The 15,070-nt window shown below is 16.2% G+C and overlaps 3 protein-coding genes across 3 annotated transcripts; 1 reads left to right on the forward strand and 2 right to left on the reverse strand.

The window, feature by feature from the left end:
* Positions 1-1,231: 1,231 nt before the first annotated feature.
* PGSY75_1012900 (putative autophagy-related protein 18) lies at positions 1,232-2,490 on the reverse strand (the record flags this gene model as incomplete). Its single annotated transcript, XM_018785894.1, has 2 exons — positions 1,232-2,244; positions 2,361-2,490. 2 exons carry the CDS (start codon positions 2,488-2,490, stop codon positions 1,232-1,234), a joined length of 1,143 nt encoding a protein of 380 aa, XP_018641511.1.
* Positions 2,491-4,943: 2,453 nt separating this feature from the next.
* PGSY75_1013000 (putative zinc finger protein) lies at positions 4,944-6,975 on the forward strand (the record flags this gene model as incomplete). Its single annotated transcript, XM_018785895.1, has 4 exons — positions 4,944-5,022; positions 5,196-5,262; positions 5,409-5,503; positions 5,645-6,975. The coding sequence occupies 4 exons, from the start codon at positions 4,944-4,946 to the stop codon at positions 6,973-6,975; spliced, it is 1,572 nt and encodes a 523-aa protein (XP_018641512.1).
* Positions 6,976-7,322: 347 nt separating this feature from the next.
* Positions 7,323-11,255, reverse strand: PGSY75_1013100 (putative U3 snoRNA-associated small subunit rRNA processing protein; the record flags this gene model as incomplete). The annotated part of the gene is made up of 2 exons (XM_018785896.1): positions 7,323-8,756; positions 9,012-11,255. 2 exons carry the CDS (start codon positions 11,253-11,255, stop codon positions 7,323-7,325), a joined length of 3,678 nt encoding a protein of 1,225 aa, XP_018641513.1.
* Between the last annotated feature and the right edge of the window lie 3,815 nt (positions 11,256-15,070).

The following is a 15,070-nucleotide window of genomic DNA, read 5'->3' on the forward strand; positions in this document are numbered from 1 at the left end:
ATATTTTATAAAAAAAATATATAAAAAAAAAAATTTAAAATCATTTAAAAAAAAAAAATAAAATTTAAAAATATTAAAATATATTATATATAAAAAAAAAAAAAAAAAAAAAATTTATTTTTTTTTTTTTTTTTTAAAAAAAAAAAAAAAAAAAAAAAAAAAAAAATAAGTGAATGAATAAATGAAAAAAAAAAAAAAAAAAAAGTAAATAAAAATATAAATAAAAAAAAAAAATTAAAATTTATATATGCGGAAAATTAATATTCCAAAAAATATGTGTATATATATATATATATATATTAAACATAAAAATAAGCCAAGAAGAAAAACACAAAATGAAAAAAAAAAAATATAAATAAATAATAATAATAAAATAAAATAAATATAAATGAATAAAATAAATAAATAATATAAATAATTATTCTTTTTATTATTATTTTATTTGATTTTATTTCATTTATCATTATTATTTTATTTATTTTTTTTTTTTATTAGCTCTCTATAGAAAATGCAATATTATATATTTTTCAAAAGATAATTATGTAGGTAAGTACATAAATATATAAATAAATACATATATATATATTATATTATTTAGAATTCCAAAAAAAAAAAAAAAAAGGAAGAAATATCGATATAAAATTGTTCCAATGAAAATATATAAATCTATATATGTGTAATATAATCAATATGGAAAAGGCAATTAATTCTCTATATATGTATACAGATTATATGTGTAAATTTATCAAATGGTATAGATTGTTTTTTTTTTCTTTTAAAGCAAATATAAAACAAAATGAATATATATATATATATATATATATATTTTTTTATTTATTTTTGTGTTAATTTTTTAATTTTTTTTTTTTTTTTTTCTTTTTTTTTTCTTTCTGCTTTAACAACTTGTTACATATATATTAATCAAAAACTTGGTTCATTTTTGTATAAGACATCTTCCTTTTTTTTATTTCTTTTCATCCATCTTCACATTTGGGCTCAATAAGATGTTCAAATATATATATATATATATATATATATATATAATATATATATATTAACTATATATTTATATGTATATATATTGCTTTTAGGGGATTATTAAAAAGTTTATTAAAAAAAAAAAAAAAGTTTAATTTAATATATATATATATATATATATATATATATATTTATTTATTTATTTATGAAATGTAGCTATTGGTCATAATTATTTTGTGAGGATTACTAAAAATTAATCAAAACTATGTGATGAGATTTTAAACATATCACCTCCGATATGTTCATTAAATCTTAATTTATAAATGATTCCATTTGAGCAGATAACAATAATACAATTTTGATCATTGACAAATGCACAAATGGATGAAATTTTTTTGCCTGGTAATTTATATGAAGCAAAACTCCATTCACTATTTAAATACGGATGACAAGGTAATAAACATTTTAAAGAAGATTTTTTATTTTTTGATTCTTTTTCATAATTTAATAAAGCTGGTGGAGATACATTTTTGCCTTTACATATAATATCCACCTTTCTTAAGGGTCTTTTTTTTTTATATATAGAAAATACATGAACTGTATTTCTACTAGAAGTTAAACATAGCCAATTATTATCTTCACTGATATTTAAGGATAAAATTTTTGCATTTTTAGTACCTCTTCTAAATTCATTTAATAATGTTCCATCAAAGGTATTAAATAATCTAATTATAGTACCTTTTGTTGATGATGTAACAAGTAATTTACCATCATTACTTAAATTAATACATCCAATAGAATTATCATGCGCATATATACTCAAATTTGTTTTAAAATTTATATAAGGTAATTCTTCATGTATATTTTCACTTGAATTTATTTCGAATATATGAATATTTACTCTTCCTTTTATTGGTGATAAATAAGCAATAATAATATTTTTATCAATATTAGATAAACAACATAAACCTGATACATTTTTTGAAGTATTTAACGTTTCAAGTAATATTATATCTTTTAATCTATATATACATAATTTATATTCTAATATAACTACAATTATTTCTCTTAACAATCTTACACCTATAATATTTGATGAAAATGTTAATTTAGCTATTTCTCTCATTTGTCTATCATCCCATATTATCAAAACATTTTTTGCCCATTTCCCTTTCTTATCATTCTTATTGCCTGTTATTGCTAAAATGTTACATCGATATAACATTTCGGCTAGGTATAAGCCATTCTTATTTCTATCTGTCAAATCTGCGAAAAAAATATATATATATATATATATATAAATAATTATAAACACATATATATGTATACATATATATATATATAATATTTCCACATATTTATTTATACATCTAAATTATTACCTCTACTATATGTTTGAGTAAACGGGTTTGTGTTGTATATCTTGAAACCTTTCTCATTGGCCATACACAAACAACCATAATCCTGGTTAAATGATATATATCTATTATTATCTAATCTTAATGATACCATTTTTATTTTTATTTTTTTTATTTTTTTTTTTTATTTTTTTTTATTTTTTTTATTATTTTTTTTTTTAATCTGTAACAAACGGAAAATGTTTTATTTTAATTTTTTCTATAATAAATGTGTTAAAATATATGAAAAAGCAAACATACATATATATAATATATTATATATATATATATATATAATATATTTATTACAATGGAATATATCTATATTACATTTAGTACACATATATTCTATGTGCTTATTTTTCTTTTTTAATTTTTTTCTTTTTTCTTTTTTTTTTGTTCTCTTGTTCTTGTGTATATATTATATGTCATATAAATTTAAAAAAATCATTCTTTTATTTTATTTCCCTTTTTCATTATTTTTTTATAAAAGCATCATACATTCTTATTTTTATATAGAACATATATATATATATATATATATATATATATTCAAAATAATGAAGAGAAAAAATTAAAATAAAATAGAACAAAATAATATTATATTATATTATATTATATTATATTTCATAATCTAATTATTTTTAATACATATAATATAAAAAAACCACTATACATATATATCTATAACAATTTTTATATAATATTTTATATCGTACTCAATATTTAAAGGTGTAAGTATATCTTTATCATATTTTCATAAAACATGAATAAGCTTAAAAACAAACACATACATATATTAAGAATTATATAAAATGACATGAAAAAAAAAAAAAAAAAAAATTATATATATAAAAATAATATGTATATAATAAAATATAATAATAATTCATATATTAATCAATTATATATAACATATAAATCAACAGGATCTGAACAAGATAATATAATTATATTATTATAAGTTTTGTAAAAAAAAAAAAAAAAATAATAATAAAAAATTAAAAAAAAAAGTACATATATATAAATATAATTATGATAAAATATACAAGTAAATACAATATATATATATATATAATATAAATAAAAGAATAAATAAAAAAAAAATATATATATTTTTTTATAATAAAAAATTATATATATTATGTTAATTTTAATTTAATTTAAATAAATTATACATAAATTATTATTATATTATAATATATATTTTTTATTTATACTCAATATTCAAATATTATATAAAATATTTATAAAAATAATCACATTTATTAAATTATATCTAAAATATATATGTATATATATAATATAAACAGTTATATACCGTATAATTATTTATACATATATAATAATATATTTGTTCATTTTTTTAGTACCTTTATAATATATATAATTATAATATATTATATTATATATATATAATATTATGTTCATATATACATATAACATATATTTATATATATTATTATGGCTATATATGACATTTTATGAATATTATATATAATATATATATACCTTACCCTTCAAAATCTTATTATTAAAAAAGATATTACATATATTATTATATTTAAGAAGTAAAATAAAATTTGAGTTTTACGAATATTATAGAAATTAAATAATAATAACATCATATATATAATATATATATATATATATATATTTATATATATATATAATGCATAATATGTTATTAAATATTATTAGATATATATATATATATTATATATATATATATATATATAATACATATTATACATATTATTACATATATGAGTAGAGAATTTTTGAAAAAAAAAAGAAAAAAAAATCATTGGTGAAATATAGATAATTAAATAGTTTCCAACTAAATAATTTTTTTTTCTATAAATAACAAAAAAAATATATCAACAATATAATCTAATATAAATAATATGTATATTATAATTTTTTTTTTTATTTTTTTTTTTTTTGAGTCCTTTTAATATATTATAAGAAAATATGTTTTTTTACATATATATAAAAATAATGTATAATGCTATATATATATAAGAATAGTATAAATAATAGTATATTAAATATATGTATTTAATTTTTTATCCATCCTCAAAAAAAAATAAAGTAAATATATATATATAAATTATACCTATATAAAATATATATATATATATATATATATATATATATTTATGTGCAGGAAAATAAGAGGAATGTATTATTTATTGCTCCACCTTTTTAAAAAAAAAAAAAAAAATTTTTTTAAAATCACAAATTTTCATAAATGTGTATTTTATGTATGCATATAATGAAAATTAAATTATAATTATTTTTATAAAAATAAATATTTAAAGAAGCGTATTTATTTTTATGTATATTCTTATATTTATTAATTTTTTCGTTTTTTTTTTAATTTTTTTTTTTAATTTTTTTTTTTCGTTTTTTATAATAATTTCCATGTAAAATGTTTTGTTATTATTATATCATATGAAATATAACTATTATATATATATATATATTTTTTGTGCCTCCAATAATATTCCAATTATATAAAAGAATTTATTTTTCGTCATTTGAGTATTTTGTAAAATAATAAATATGAGTATATTATCTCTATTTCATATATGTTCTCCATTCTTAAGATCAAACTGTTTAGAGAAAGAAGAAATTTATGAAAGTACAAAATAATAATAAAAAAAAAAATGAAACAAATATGTATACACATATTCTTTTATATTACATATTTTTTTGTTAAATGAAATGTATACATATATATATTTATTTATTAGAAAATATATTAAACAATTGAAAGAAATAATCATTTAATTTTAAACAATTTTATTTTCACAGATTTTATTTGTTCAGTCTGCTTAGACTTATGTGATACACCAGTAATAACATTATGCAACCACATATGGTTAGTAATAAAAATATATACTATATATCAATATATATATATATATATATATATTTATATGTGCTATATTAATAATGTCTTAGTTCATTTTTTTAAACTTTTCCTTGTTATAAACATGTTCGCCTTTTATTTTTTTTCTCATGTAGTTGTTATAAATGTATGTATTATTCTCTACTTCATAAAAGAAATTGTCCAATATGCAAGCAAATAATTAAACATAATAATTTAAAAAAAATAACAGGTACGATATTTATAATATAAAGGGGTAAAATTTTTATGCATATCTCTAAATGTTATATATTTATTTTGTAACTAAAATATACTATATTGTATATATATATATATATATATAATATATATATTTGCTTACACCCTCTTTTAGGCAAACAAAAGAAGGAATATGAAGAAATAAGAATTAAATGCCATTTATGTAATGAGAAAATAAAAATTAAGGATTACAAAACACATATAAATATATGTGAATATAAAAGATGTAAGAATTATATATTAGGATGTGAATATTATGATAAGAAAAGTAAAATAAAAGCGCATGAACAATCATGTGAGCATAGATTAATAAGCTGTTCCAGTTGTGCGAATTTATTTTATTTCAAAAATAGAATTTTTATGCTTACATTAAAAGAAAAGTATCAATTAAATATGCGTTTTTCTTTTACTTATTATTCCTTTTATTATAATTTATTAATGAATACAAATTTTAATTATCTTAATAATCTAAATAATTTAAAGCATCATCATATTAATAATAACAACCATAATAATTGTAGTACTAATAATAATTATATATCAAGAAAGATAAATATTCTAAAGAATTTACAATATTCATTAGATAACATTCTTTGTCCATCTGCATCAATTGATACTACAACTACTACTTCTTCTAATCATACTAATATTATGGTAAATAAAGAGAATGTGTATATAAAACAGGATGTATCAACAAACAGCATGTCAAGGAATAGTAGAAATATCAATTTCTTACAAAATCAAGATACTTCTTTAATAAATAATAGACCATTAAATGAAGAATCTAGAGAAATGTATGAACATAATCACCATAATAATAATAATTATTATGATGATGATAATGTTAATATTAACCGATTAAATAGTTCATTTTCAGTGGGATATAATGACATAAGTGTAAATCCATTAGAGCATATTTCTAATGAATCTCGTGAAAAAAGAAAGAAAAAAAAAACAACAAAAATAAATAAATATAATTTTAATGATCATAATTCTAATTCTAGAAATAATGGATTAAAACATATAGATCAATTAGGTGATGTTATTGAAAACGATAATTCATCAAATTGTGAAGAATTTTTAAATATTTTACCCTTAAGAAAAAATTTTAATTTTAAAGATAAAAATAGTAAAGATATCATAACCATAATAGAAGAATTATTTCAATTTGATAATATAGATTTAAGCAATATCTATATAGATAATCGAGAATTTTTTCTATGTGATAAATCGTGTTTTACTAATACTATTAAAAAACTTAGACAAGAATTAGAAAGGTCATTAGTCTTATTATATTTCTGTTGTTGTGTAGGAATGCCTGTTATGTTTACACTTGGATGTATTAGTTATGTTGTAACCAAGGGTTTCTTTAAATTTTCATATATAGTAACTAATACAATTATTAAATTATCTCATAGGTTTTTTTTAAAAATATTCAATATATAATAAAAATTATATAATATATATATATATATTATATAATCCCCACTCCTCTTTATTTTATTTTATTTTTTTTTGTGTATAAATTAATAACATTTTTTTTTATGTATTTTTTTTTTTTTTTTTAACTCATGTTGAATATATATTCATATATACAATTTTAAAACACAAAATTATAAAAAAAAATTATTTCAAAAATAAAGGTTCTTTAAATAACAAAAAAAATATAATAATAAATAAAAACAAAACACAACATAAATATATATATATATATATATATATATTTATTTATTTATTCATTTATTCCTTTCTATGTATCTATGTTCATTTGATCACAGTTAATATCCAAATTGTCAACTCATCATTTTTATGTCTCCCTTATAGTAATTAATATTAATAAGCTCAAAGCATTTGGATTTTTGCAAAGACTTCACATACCTGTTTTTATGACGTGGTATATAACTATTATAGACCTCGAAAAAATATTGATAGTTATTAATTTTACAAATATCTTCATGATCGATATATTTAATTATACTATTTAAAAGGAAATTAGATATGTAAGCACATCTATGATTAACCACAAAAAATGTAATAAATTCCATAAGTTTATTTAAATATAAGAAATAAGAATGTTCACTTTTTTTTTTCATTTTTTTTAAAAACAAAACAAAATTATCATCTTCCTTTGAATTATAATCATTATCATTATCATCATTATTGTTTATATGTATAGCGGGTAGATCATTTTTTTCATCCTTTGTATTATATATATTAGTATTCTTATTTATTTCGGTCTCTTTCACTTTTTGTTCATCCATGGCTTCTTCAGATAAGCCTTCTTTTTGCATATATGATAATTCTTTAAAAATATAACTTTCTAAGAAATCGGAATTTTCAAAAATATTATAAAAATTATTATTATCCATATTATTATAATCTACTTCGCTAGTCACAATATTTTGATGTGCTTCTTTATTATTAATCGATGTCTGAGTTTCCATAGACGATTCTGTTACTGTATTATTATTTATATTTTTGGTTTGAATAAAATCTTGTTCTTTCTTAATTATATTATTATTAAGAATATTACTATTATTTATTTGTTTATTCTTATTTATGAGCTGTTTAATACCATACTCATGTTGATATTTTTTCAATATATTTAATATTGAAAAAGTGTAATAATTTAAATAGTTCTCTACTATAGTTTTAAATTTAAATTTTTTATCTAACTTTAAACAAATTAATAAGGACTCATTTATTTTTTTTTCCTTCAACAAATTTTCTAAACAGTTTTCATAAAAGATATTCTTTCTTTTTTCAAAAACATGTTCTGTGATTATTTTATCACTAATATCTTTAAAAAATATAAGTTCTCCATTTATTGAAGCAGATATAATATTATTATTTTTATTACCATCTTCATAACTTTGTAAACAAAATATTTTATCTTTATGATAATTTATTGTTAATAACTTTTCACAATTCTTTATATTTATTATACTTATATTTCCATTACTATATCCATTTATCATACAACTATCATTTAATATTAATACTCTAGTAATATTAAAGTCCAAACTTTGTATACTTTTCAAACATTCAAAATTGTTAAGACTCCATATTCTTACACATTCGTATGAGTTACTGTATAGGATATTATCATTCTTAGAAAAGTACACATTCTGAACAGATTTTTTATGACCTTCTAAAATGTGAATAAGCTTTAAGTTTTGTGTTTCAAATATTTTTACCGTTTTGTCTTTACTGCAAGTGGCAACAAGCTAAAAAAAAAATAATAATAATAAATAAATAATAATAAATAAATAATAATAAATAAATAATAATAAATAATAAAATATAAATAATATATATTTCGTAATACGCAAAGGTTTATATAATATATATATGATAAAAGGAATGATAAACATTAATGCATAATTATACATACATACATATATACATATATATATATATATATATATATATATATAACATATAACATATAACATTTATTATCTTTTTATTTTATTTCTTACTTTACAATTGGGAGATATGGCAATGTCATTTATTAGAACCTTGTGAGGATATATTGTTAATGTACTTTGAATAGATTCCTTATTTTCAAAAATATCTTCAAATTTCCTTTTTCTCTTATTACTATTATTTTTCTTTAACTTTTCCTCATCGATGTTACACTTCCATAATCTCAAACTACTATCTTCACATACACTTACTAATGTTATAGATGGAAAATGCTTTAAATTAATATCTATTGCATTAATTGGATATAAATTATCTTTTAATATATATAAACAATAATAATTTCTCAAACTCCATATAAATATATTTTTGTCATTGGAAGCACTAAATAATAGTAAATTTTTTTCATTTAATTTTATACACGATACAATATCTTCATGACCTATTAATAATCTTTGACTTATTAAATTATTTTTAAATTTTAATATTCTTATAATATTATCACCTAATAATATTACACATTTTTTTTTTTTTGTCTTTTCATCATTTGATGTTTTATATAACATATCTTCTTCTTCGTCATCTTGATCGTGATCTTCATGCTTGTTATGTATAGAATATTTTTGATCAGATATTAACTGTTCAGAATTAGGATTAAAAAATAATATTTCAAAAATTCCTTCTAATTTACATACATAATTTTTTAATAATTTAAAATATCTTATATCATAAATTAATAATGAACTATCCTCTCTAAATATATATAAAAAATATTTTAATAAAAAGAATTTACTTATATTACTTGGATTAATAGTATTTTTATTTTCTTTATATTTATATATCACATCTCCTTTTATTGGATTATAAAATAGAAGGTTTCCATCATTATCATGAGTTAATATTAACCATTTAATATTTTCATCTGTAATGATAAATTTTCTTTTTTTTTTTTTTTCATCATTATTTTCATTTTGAAATATTATTGATGGTATAATCACAGCATGATTAATATCACTACTTAAGTAAAATTGTTTTATAGGATTAAATTTCAATAAACTATTATTTTTATTAGGTTTGTTTGATTTACTTTTTTTTTTTTTACTCAAGTTATTGTTACTAATCAGATTATTCATATCTTCTTCATTATATAAATTAAGGATATTCAAATCCCAAATATTCATAATTTTATCATTCCCGATACTTATAAAACCTATTAATTTTTCTTCATTCTTTTCATATATCTTTTTTTTTTCGTCACTATAATTATTATTATTATTATTATTATTATTATTATCATTATTATCATTATTATCACTATCACTGTTACTGTCATCATTACTCATATCATCATCCTCTTCATTAATCAGAATACCATCTTTGTCAACCTCATTTTGTTGTGCCTTTTTTTCATTTTTTCCATTAGGGACCTCCAAAAAAAGAAGGTCAATTATACCACCCATATGATCTTCACATGATATTATTCTCTCTCTTTTTATAATATCATAAATAAATATATTTTTTGTAACATCAGAACTTATAATGAAATTCTTATAAAACTTAAGATTTGTAATCCTAGTATTATGTATTTTATAAGATATTTTTAATTTATACGTATTTATATTATATACATTTATTAAACCATTATTATATCCAACAACTAATTTTTTATAATCATCATCATCATCATTAGCATCATCATTTTTATAGTAAAAACATGATACAACAATATTCTCTGATTTCCATATTTTTTTTTTTTCTAAATGTATCCAATTATAACTATAAGAATAATCATTTCCATTACTTTCTCCTTCAATACCTTCTTTTCCTTCATATAAATAAATATCCTTACTATTATTATTATAATTATTATTGTTTACTCCTTCTCCATTTTTTATATCATCATCATATGAACCATTCCCTTTTATGTTATTATTATTATATACTATTAAATAATGATGTATATTATTATCATCGGTTGATAAAAATACATTATTATCGCAATAATAATAATATCTAATAGAACTAAATAATGAAATACAATGTTTATTTAAATATTTTTTCTGATAATTTTCTTTTATATCATCTATATCTACACAAGATTCTAATATACATGTTGGGTATAAAATATCATATAAACTTGAATATTTGGAATTTTTTTCTTCATCTATCTTAAAACAATATAAGTTATTATCACATAAACATAAAAACGCTTCGTATTCTTTGCAGAAATAAACATTCTTGTCTCCTTCGTAAAAGTCAAAAAACTTCTTCTGAATTTCTATATTGCTAATAATTGACATCTTTTAAAAATTAAAAAAAGGAATATATTATAAAAATATAAATAAATAAATAAATAAATATATATATATATATATATATTGAGCTGTTCTTTTTATTTTTTATAGAAACGAATCATTTTAAATATGTTCATAAATATAATCATATATTATAAAAAAAAAAAAAAAAAATCCTTTGTATTATAAATTAAACGAATTATTCAAATCACACAAAATAAAAATATCTTAAATATATTATATATATATATATGTTGTATTATTATACTTGTCAACTATTTTAATAATATTTATTTTTTTTATAATTTATTTTTATTATTTATTTATTTTTTTATATGGAGACGTTATAATCATTACAAATACAAAATATACTTTACTAATAAAAAATAAAAATAAATATATTTAATAATTAATAATATATATAAATATATTTATTTGTATATTTATTTATTTATATATATATAATGAATTTATAAATAAGAAAAATTGAAAACAAAGGATCCTTTAAAAAATTAAATAATAATAATAGCTAAAAAATATATATTTTAAATAAATAATATATTATATATATATATATATATATATATATATATATATATATGTAAAATATGCCTACAACATCTTCTCTTCCCCATATATAATTTATTTTATGTATATATCATAATATAATATTTTTTTAACCTAATAAAACACAGTTATATTTCAAGGGTATTTTATAAAGTTAATATAAAAATACATAATACAATATTTTTAATTATATATTTAAAATTTTTTTTTCATTTTTTTTTTTTTTTGTTTTATTCATATATTATTCTTATTACATTCCTTTTTTTATGTATTTTTTAAAAAGGTGTTTACTTTTTATTTTATTAAAAAATTTAAATATTTCATTTATCGAAATTTTTTATATCATAGTTGGACGTGTTTTTGCCTTTTTTGTAATATAATGTGAAATATATAGTTTTTATAAATTTATAAAAAAAGGAAAGCTTAATTATTTATATTGCAACACTTGTATATATGGAATATTTGTATATATAAGATATGTAATTTATTAAAAAAATGTGAAAAATTACCTACATATATAAAATACAAAAAAAATTTCCTTATATAAACATTTCTTTTTATTTTAAAGAAAGAAGTTGATTTAATATTCAAAAGGACAGATATTTTTTAATCATATAAATATTATAATAATTTTACATAGAATTTCCAAGAATATATATAATAAAAAATATATATATATTATATATATTATATATATTTATATGTCTTCAAATATATGTATTCTTTTTTTTTTTTTTTTTTTTCTTTTTGTTTCATTTGTGTTTAATATATTTATAAAAGTAAATAAAATATATTATATATGATTTACAAAAAAGGTTTTCTCTTAATGAACACAATGAAAATTAAAAATACAAATATAACATATTATTTTATAATATATTAGGTAATAATTTATATAATTATAATACATATATGTTAACTACATATCGATGACCTACAGCTATAATTTGTAACTTACAATGTTGTTGTAATGATATATATAAAAGAATAAATTTATTTTACAGGTCTATAATGGATTATCATATTTTTAATAGTCCTATTTTATTCCATAGGATACAATAAAAATACCATCTTTGTATTTACCATGTATACAATAACTAGGGGCATAAAAAAAAGAAAAAAAAAAGTTTAATAAACTTTTATTTCATTTTATATAATGTTGTGTATTCTTATACAAAATAATACAAAGCTGTATATAATATATATATATATATATAAATATATAATTTATGGATATAAATTATATTTTTTTTTATTATAAGAAATCCTTTACAAAATCATTATAATATATATTATTAAGAGAAAAAAAAAGGTTTATTTAAAAAAAAAAAATAAATAATATATAACATATATATAATATATTATGATTCATATATAAGGTATTCATTTTTTTATTTTATCAAAATGTTATTTATATATTTATATATGTTTCATTTGCATGCGTCATAGTTTATCTAATATATTATATATTTTTTAATATATAAAAATATAATTATAATATTTATAATTAAATATATTTTACCACAAGGATATTTATTTGTAAACATGTTAGATTCATTTTTCCGGATTTTATTTTTTTATATAATAAATGAAAATATATAGCTCTGTTTATAAAAATAAAAAATATGTAAATTCAATATGAAAAATGAAAGAAAAAAGAAAAAAAAAAACATAAAAATTAATTTTATATGATTATATAAAGGAAAAACGGGAAAATATATATTATATTTTTTATTTATTTATTTATTTAAATATGAAATATGAGCTTATAAAAAGTCCTCATAAAATAATTCATAAGTATAAATATATATATATATAATAATATATATATTATATAAGAGTTCTAATATTTTTCCTATGATTGTTTAAAAGCATTTATAATATATTTTATTCTTTGCTCTTAACAAAATATTTGGGCATTGTTATTATATATATATATATTATGACACTAACATTAATTTCCTATGTATTTATATATAATGTTTTTATTTTATATTATTTTATCATATGAGAAATATATAATATTGTTCTTTTCCTTGCATTTTTTATATTATGAATATGTTGAGAAAAATTATATGATTTTTATTTATACCATAATTTTTAAGTACATATTCATATAAAAACAAAGTACATATTCATATAAAAACATAATACATATATATAATTATATAAATATATATAGATATTTTAGAACACGAAATTATATATATATATATATATATATATAATATACTTTTTTTTTTCTTTTTTTTTTTTTAAAAGAAAAATTTATATTAATACTCTTTGTTTATTTTATATATATTTGTATGTATATATATGTGAAAACAAGGAAAAGCAAAAGCTATACTTTTTATTCATAAAGTAATATATAAGTATACACATTTAATAAATTAAAATAAGGATAAAAATGTATATAAACATATATATTTCTATTGTCATATGTATATATTACTGTTTTATATGTAAAATAAGAAATAGAAGTACTTATAAATAAATACAAATATATATATATATATATTAACTTGTTGTATATATTTTTAAAAAAATATATAAAATATACATACCATCTAAATTTTAAGATATGAAAAAAGAAATTTTCATAGAATAAAATTCATAAACAATTATTTTACAGCTTAGTTTTTTTTATCTACAGAAGATATGTGTATTATTATAAATAATAGAATAATGTATTTATTATATATGAGATTACTTAATTTTTTTTTTTATACCTAATATATATAAGTTTTTGTTACACTTTTTTTTTTCTTTATATATATATATTAAATGTCTTTAGATTTTGAATTAATGTACATATATATATAATATATATATATATATTTCAATATAATATTATTAAGAATTTTTCATGTTTTATTTTTCATTTTTCACTTTTCATTCGTTTTATTTAATTTATTATTCAATATTATATATATATATATATTTATTTATTTATTAATTTACCATTTTTCAAATTTATTTTCCATTATATAAATTATACAATTTATATGTATATAATTTTTTTTTTTTTTTTTTTTTTACTTAATTTTAAATTTTTATTATTTTGTTTATTTTTTATTTTTTTTTTTTTTAATTTCCGTTTTTTTTAAATCTTTAAATTTAAACAAATTGTCTGTGTAATTCTTTTGGTTTTTACTAATAATGTGCACGTTAATTTGAATGAATAAAAATGGACCAAAAAAAAAAAAAAAAAAAAAAAAAAAAAAAAAAAAAAAAAAAAAAAAAATAAAAAAAAA

Source organism: Plasmodium gaboni, chromosome 10, assembly GCF_001602025.1.
Source record: "Plasmodium gaboni strain SY75 chromosome 10, whole genome shotgun sequence".
NCBI lineage: Eukaryota > Apicomplexa > Aconoidasida > Haemosporida > Plasmodiidae > Plasmodium > Plasmodium gaboni.